This window comes from Cnephaeus nilssonii, assembly GCF_951640355.1.
Source record: "Cnephaeus nilssonii genome assembly, chromosome: 13".
NCBI lineage: Eukaryota > Metazoa > Chordata > Mammalia > Chiroptera > Vespertilionidae > Cnephaeus > Cnephaeus nilssonii.
Window position 1 is genome coordinate 39,779,878 of NC_137084.1, and position 7,517 is coordinate 39,787,394.

At 51.9% G+C, this 7,517-nt stretch overlaps 1 protein-coding gene across 1 annotated transcript; it reads right to left on the bottom strand.

Annotated features, from left to right (window-relative positions):
- Positions 1 to 785: 785 nt before the first annotated feature.
- CNGA4 (cyclic nucleotide gated channel subunit alpha 4) lies at positions 786 to 5,833 on the bottom strand (the record flags this gene model as incomplete). The annotated part of the gene is made up of 6 exons (XM_079788812.1): positions 786 to 1,246; positions 3,138 to 3,487; positions 4,250 to 4,895; positions 5,230 to 5,336; positions 5,537 to 5,638; positions 5,772 to 5,833. 6 exons carry the CDS (start codon positions 5,831 to 5,833, stop codon positions 786 to 788), a joined length of 1,728 nt encoding a protein of 575 aa, XP_079644938.1.
- Between the last annotated feature and the right edge of the window lie 1,684 nt (positions 5,834 to 7,517).

Below are 7,517 nucleotides of genomic sequence, written 5' to 3' on the forward strand. Positions count from 1 at the left end.
GTTGAGGATATACAGTGCTATGAGATGCAGGGGTCAGAGTGTATATGTGAGTATACCTATGGAGGCATGTACACTCTACAGCAGTGTGGGGTATAATCCTGCTTCGCTTTGCCTCAGTAATATTCTCAATTCATCAGGTATTCCAGCCCCTTTGAATCCAACCCACCAGCTGCAACACAACTCATGCCCCTCACCCCTGTGACTCAGAATTCAGAGAGAGGTCATCTGGCCCACTACTAAAGCCAATAGCCTTTTCCCATCAGCTCCATAAATGCTTGGTGAGAAGGCACGTACTTTATTGAAGTGCAACTTGCAAGGTACACCTGTGACCCCATATGGGGGCATTTAAAGGATATATTGGAACAAGAGGGCTCTGGATGTGCTTTTGTGTATTTGCAAGTGTGTGGAGGGCATTGGTGTGTCTATTGGTGTATGGCTCTCAGTATACGTGTGTTTTTGAGGTGCATGACTGAATGTGCATATATCATGTGGGTATAAGACATAACTATGTTTATGAGCAAGCATGTGTGCTCTGAGAATGGAAATTTTAGAGCATTTTATATGGAATGAACATTATTGGGGCCAGTATATGTATGTGCAATTGTGTGTGTACACACGTGAGCACATTGGTGAGTGGGGAATGAGTATCTGCTACACTCCTACATCTCCAGGTGGGCATCTGCAGACCCAATTCACTCCCATCTCTGGAACATAGCAGACAGGATGGCAGAGTTTCTGCAGGCAGGCTGTCCTATAATTCTGGATTCCTAGGGATAGGGATGGGGTCACTCTGAGCCTGGGGGTCCTTCCTGGCTGGCCCTGTCCTCCTCATCCTTGGAAGTTCCCTCCCCAGACTCGCCTTCATCATCGGCCTCGGCCAATTCCTCAGGCATTGGCCACTCTCGAGTCTGCCACTCCAGCCGTTCAATGCGATAAGCAATCTTGAGTGCACTGGACTCCAGCTCAGCCAGGAGACGAGCGAACTTGGTCTGTAGATCATCCAGCTGTTGGTCGAGGCCTCGTAGCCGGGACTCCGTGGCCTCCTGTAGGGCGATCTCAGCTGCCTCAGCATTTACGTCCAACTTGTTCATTTTGAGAAGGATCTCACGGCCCTTTTCCTCCATGACAGTCTGGGCTTGTGGATACTCACTCAGCACTTCCCGCAGGTCTTCCTTGCTCAGGCAAAACAGGTCCGAATAACCTAGACTCTTGATGTTGGCTGTGCGGCGGTTCCCAGACATATTCCCTGTGGCACATAGGCAGACAGATGGGAGGAAAAGTAGTCAGGGTGGGTGTGCGGGGGCATTTTACTCCTGTCAAGGATGCCCCCTCCATATTTGTGCTTCTGAGCCTCTCTTTCTGCTTCAGTAATTTACTGGGACTAGGCCCTGTGCTGGAGAGGGAATTAGTGACCTGCCTCTAAGAAGTCATAGTCTAGAGGAGACAAACATTTAATTGGATAGTTACATAACAGTATTGCTGGTGCAGTGTGGACATATGCATCTGGTTTTGTGGGAAGACAAAGAGTCCCTAACTGTAAGGTGGAGAATTTAGGGAAGCCTGGAGGAAGTGATGCCTGACTGAGGGGGCTGTTGCTAAGGAAAGGGGTGTTGGAGCAGCTACACGGAGGGAGGAACATGAGCAGAGGGAGGGAGGTAGGAAAGAATTAGGTTGGAGTAGAAAACAGGAAGCAGTCCAGAGTGGCTGAAGTGCAGGGTGTGAGGACAGTGGAAAGAGGAGGGCACAGCCAGGCGAGGAGTTCAGACCCTATGCTGAGAGCAATGGGAAAGTCCTGAAATATTCTAAGCAGGGGAGCTGTATGGCATCATTGGCATTTTAGGAAGACATTGTGGGGGGATGGGGGGGAGGTGGGTGGGAAGAAAGGCTAGGCCGAATGCTGCAAAGTCTCAGAGCTAGAAGGACCTGAGAAGAGGCAAGGGAGCTACCGTTGGTTGAGCACTTGCTACATGCCGGGCACTATTCACTCAATCATCACAAATAACTTTTTGGGTTTTTAATATCATCCTATTGGACAGGTGAGGCCTAAAACAGGGAAGTGACTTATCCAAAGCCAGGTAGACAGCAGCCGACTGCATCCAGGATGCGGACGGAGCTTGAGGGGGCCCTTGGAGGACAGATGTGAGGCCTTCAGGACAGCTGAAGAATGGGGTCCCCCAGCGAGACTGCATCTAGCCTCAGTCAGTGACGGTGCTCACCCCCTTTCCAGGCTCTCCCATCTCCCAAGACCTCAGTGTCCACCTGTGATTAGGCAGCTCCTACTGCACGGAGCGATAAGAGGAATAAAGGAGCCAACGTACAGACAGTATTTGGCCCTGCATGGAGCTCGGTAAGTTGGAACATCTCCATTTCCATTTGGCTGTGAGAAAGGTGTTCCTTGTACTGACCCCAATTGTGTGTCCTTATTACCTCTGTGACCTTGGACAAGTTCCGAAACCTCCCTGTGCTCTAATTTCCTTACCTTTAATTTAAAAGTTTTAAATCAATTTTCAGAGAGAGAGGAAGGGAAAGGGAGAGAGGAAGAGAAACATCGATTTGGGAGTGAAACATCGATTGGCTGCCTTCTGCATGCCTCCTACCGGGGGCTGACCCTGCAACCCAGGAGTGTGCCCTGACTTGGAATTGAACCAGCAACCTTTTGGTGCATGGGATAACCCCCCATCCAACGGAGCCACAGTGGCCAGGGCTCCTTACTTGTAAAAATGCAGATTATGGTACCTACCTGAAGAATTGCTGTGAGAATTTAATGAGTTGGCACATGAGAAGCACCTTAAACAGGGCATGTAATATGCACGCAATAAGTATTGTTATTGTTATCATCATCTCTGCCACTTTCCCCTGGCTCATTGGTGCCTCAGGTCAACATCCACAGAGCAGGTCTACTCTCTCTTCCAAGAACTCACCCTTCTCACTGGTCTTGGTTCAGCTTCTCATGTCCTCTTTCTATGTCCTGCTTCTGCCCTGAGCCCCCTAGTGATTCAGGTAAAGGCCACGTGTCCTTAATCTGTGTAGGCTCTGAAGTACCATCTGGTCTCAGGACTGGTTTCTGCTGTCTCCTCCCCCCTCCCCCAGCCCTGCCCCACCCCAGCCCTATCTGGGAACAATGCTGGGGTGCCCACCTTTGATGTTGATGATGCTGATCTCCCCGAAGTAGAGCCCCGCACCAAGCACAGCATACTGTGTGACGCCATCATCTGCCACCACGGCCAGCTGACCCTCGCGGATGATGTACATCTCTCGGCCAATGTCCCCCTTGCGGCAGACATATTCGCCTGGTGAGTAGGTCTGGGGCTGCAGCTTCAGCACCAGCTCCTCCAGCAGGCTGGCCTCACAGTTCTGGAAGATCTGCACCCGGCTCAGAGTAGACAGGTGCACAGACACGGCCACTTCTGCCCGCAACCGCTCCGGCAAGTGCTGTAAGATGGCCACCTCATTGGTCATCTTCTTGTTGATCTGCAGGTGCTGGTACCTGGAGACAAGGGCAGCACCCGTTTCTCACCAGCATCCTATGTGCCTCCCCGTCCCCCTTCCTCCTTCCGTCAGGGCTCATCTCAACTTCAGCCAAGAGCCCAACCACTCTGAGGTTTCGCAGGGGTTATGGGAATACTTGAGGGTTGGCTGATGAAATACCTTCACTCCACAATCTCCTTTGTTGGTCACATATATGTTTTTACTTTTTCTCCCTCACCCGGGGCCTCGAAGCCTCCACCGGAAGACAATGAATAAGACACCCTTGACCTCCTGTCAGTTCCTACCCCATCCACCAGTGATGTCTTGTACCAGCCAACTGAAATCCACTTCAACCACCAAGCCCCATCTTCTCTAGAGGCTTCCGCTCTAGTGGGTGACACTTCCTTTTGTTCAGCCCACAGTGTGGACTACCACGACATAGTCAACCCTCTTGTTTTTGGCCATTCCCTGCGGAGGGGGGGGGGCGCGGGAGTGGGTATTTCCCTTCTCCCTTAGGCCTTCTAGGGCTCTACCAGGCAGTGGCAGTTCCCATTAGCTAGTGCAGAGTTTCTCTCCTCATCAGCCTCTTACCCAGCCCCTTACCCTAAGCCCAGATACAATTAGTGGATGATATCCAAGCCCCACCCAGTGAGCTCCCCCCAACCCAATGAGTGCCATGCCCTGATTGCCTTCCTGGCCCACGGGGCAATAAGAACCCAGACACCTGCCTCAGAGTCTATCCGGTACACCTCTCCGGGGCCTGGATCCCCAGCATCCTCACCAGTCAATCACGCGCCGCTCCAGCCTGCGGTTGACATGCTGCAGCTTCATGTACTTCTTCACCAGCGCGTGGTCAGGGTAGAAAGCCGCATCCGCAGTGTTCATGTTGTAGATGACGGAGCTCATGCTACCCATGATGGTGGCGAAACCCATGACGGCCAGCAGGAAGTCGCCGACCATGAAGAGGTACTCCTCCTCCCTCTCCGGCAGTGGGATGTCGCCTACGGTGGTCAGGATGAGCGTGGAGAAGTAAAAGCTGTAGAGGTACTGGCGCCGCAGGCGCTCAAAGCCAGGTTGCGCGGGGTCTGGGTACACCCAGGCGTCACGCCCGAAGCCCAGGTACTGGGACAGGGCAAAGTAGAGGCAGCTGTTCCAGTGGATGACCACGAAAATGTAGAGCATCAGCTTGGCGATGCGAAAGGCATTGGGGTAGGCTGTGCGGGTCTCGGTGCGGTCAAAGGCTTCAAAGAGGCGGGGCACTCGCAGAAAGCGGTTCAGCCTCAGCGTGGGTGTGTGCGGGCCCAGCCGCACGTAAGCAACGTCTGTGGGCACCAGGGAAGCCAGGTCCAAACAAAAGCTCCAGGTGCGAACATAGCGACTCGCGATCCTACCTTTGTCCACTACCAGGATGCCCTGCTCCAAGAATCCTGTTGGGAGGAAGAGAGGGAGGGGATGGGGTCAGGTGTAGGATGGGGTCAGGTATAGGGCTGAGTCTGGGCACCTGCCTGCTCCAGTGATAAGGGTGAGGTTGGGCAGGCCAGGGTAGGACAGGGAGAGAGCCACAGGGAGGGAGGGCAGGTATAACCCTGCCCTAGGGTTTCCGGTATGCATAAGGATGTCAAGCATAGAGGCATGTGAAAGTGCTTGGGGGTGGGATTGGGGGGGTGGGGGCAGAGAGGGTGTGTGTGTCACTTTCTAGGTACTAAGAGGCTCTTTAGGAAGGGAACTTGAAACAGAGGGCCAGTCCTGGGACTCACTGACCCGTGTGGAAGCGCACCACGATGTCCAGTAGGTACAGCAGGTCACTAGTGTAGTCCAGCACTAACCAGGCCACCAGGTAACCGTGCTGCAAGTCGGGAAAGCAGGCTCTGTGTGGCGGAGATAGAAGGGATTGGCTTAAGGACACCCTTTGTGCTGGAGGTGGTCTCCCCAAGCCACTGAGCACTCCCCACTGGGCCCTTGCTTAGGCCCCTCCCCTCCCCCAGACCCCGCCCCTCTCCTGAGCCTCCCGCTTTAGCCCTTGTCTGCGCTAAAGCCCCCCCCCCCCCCCCTTAAGGTCCCGCCAAACCTGCACACGATGATGATGAGGTTGTACATTACAGGGAAGACCATCGTGTTCAGCCACCAGTAGTAGTAATCCCCAGATGGGTCCAGGACAGGCAGTGTCTTCCTGTGACAAGAGGGGAAGCCATGTTTCATTGATTCATCATTCAATGTTGGGTTTGTGACTGGGGGCACCAAGAAGAATCAGGCTCCATCTAGTGAGGCAGACAGATCTGACACAAGAGACCAGGATCTCTCACCTGGCCTTGGCCTGGGCAGCGGGGCTGGACTCTGTCGTCTTCACTTTGCTGTCCTGGCTCATGGTTCTGTGGCCTGGTGCCTGGGTGTGCGATATCCAGGGCCTCTGCGGGCAGGCTGCTTCAGGAGGTGCACACTAGTGCCTGCCTGCCTGCCTGCCTGCCTGGAAGAGGCAGCCCTTAGTCTCCAGCTGTGACTTCTCAGTCTTTGGCCTCTGAAGCTCTTAGCAACACAGCCAGGGCCCGCTCTACTGGAGGAGTGGAGGCAGTGTGGCTCCAGCGCCCCGCCCTGTCTCCCAGGGCCTGGGTTTACACCTGCCCAGCTAAACATCTCTAATGAGGTCCCTGGAGAAGGTGCGGGTGCATGCCTCAGAGATGAGGCTGGGCCTTTTCGCTCCCCTCCTCCCTCCCACCACTACCGCCAAGCTGGACCACAGAGGGGCCTTCTGGACAGAAGACTTTAGTGACAGTGTAGGTTCAGGCTTTCATTCTGTGTTACTTTGTGCAAGTTCCCTGCTTGGGCCTCATTATTGATCCATTTAACAATATTTACCCAGTGGACCTTTTGTGTTAGGTGCTGGACTAGTCTCCAGGGACAAACACCTATCACAGCAGATGTGAGCTGTTTCCATTCTCTGTACCCTATCTTACAACCACCTCCACCTTCCTAATGCTTGCTGGATGAGGGTGATAGGGGCCATCCTGTGGTGTTTTTTTTTGCCCCATTCCCTTCTTGTTACCTCTACTACCTGATCCCACCAGCTATTAGATGTGTTTTCTAGATGCTCCAACTCTCACTTTCCTCTCTGTGAATATGCTTAAATCTCTCATACCAAAACAAACAGAAAACCTAAAACTTCTTCTTCAAATTGATGTCCCTTTTACTACTATTATGTTTTTCAGTCAACAAGGCAGAATGAGAATACCTGCTATGTGCCTGACCAACATTATACAAAGTATTGGGGATAAATGGTGAATGAGAAACAATCCTTGCCCTCTAGAAACTCATAGTCTGGTAGAGGAAATAGTTGGATAGATAGGTAATTACACATCTATCTATGTGATGGGTACTCTATTAGGTGGGTACTCAGAGGGCTATTGCAGTACATAGGAAGGTTCCCAGCTGAGCCTGGGTGTTGCAGAATGAACAGGAGTTAGGTATAGAGGTGGGAGAGTGACAAGCAGTAGAGGCAAAGTGCATAGTGTGTGAAAAGGCAAAGAGACTTCAAAAAGCATGGGTGACTGGGGAAACAGCAATTATTTTTTGAAGAGAACTTGAGGGGCTAGTAGTGTGAGATGAGGCTGAATGGTGAAGAGAGGATGGCTCAGGAAGAGCTTTGTCAGCCATATTATAAACCTAGGGTTTTTATCTAAAGGCAATGGGGAACCTGTGAAGTGTTCTGCACAGTTAAGTGATGTGATCAGATTTGTGGTTTTGGAGCATTTCTTGGAAGAAACATCTATAATCTCCAACACTTTATTTTAGTTTTTTGAAATAATTTTTTTCCCCCATGGCTCTGTGACTCCATAATTCTTGGTTTTGTTTATTTCTTCTTAGTCTCTTCCATAAGCCTCTCTGCCCATTCCTTGTGTTGGTGTTTTTAGGACTCTGTCTGAGGCCTTTCTTCTTCCCAACTCTCTCTGGCCAATCTCGGTCACCCACAGGGCTTCCTTTTCCATCTAATGACTTCTAAGAACTCTCTCTTAGCTGCAGACCTATCAATCCCACTAAGTGCTCACTGTATATCC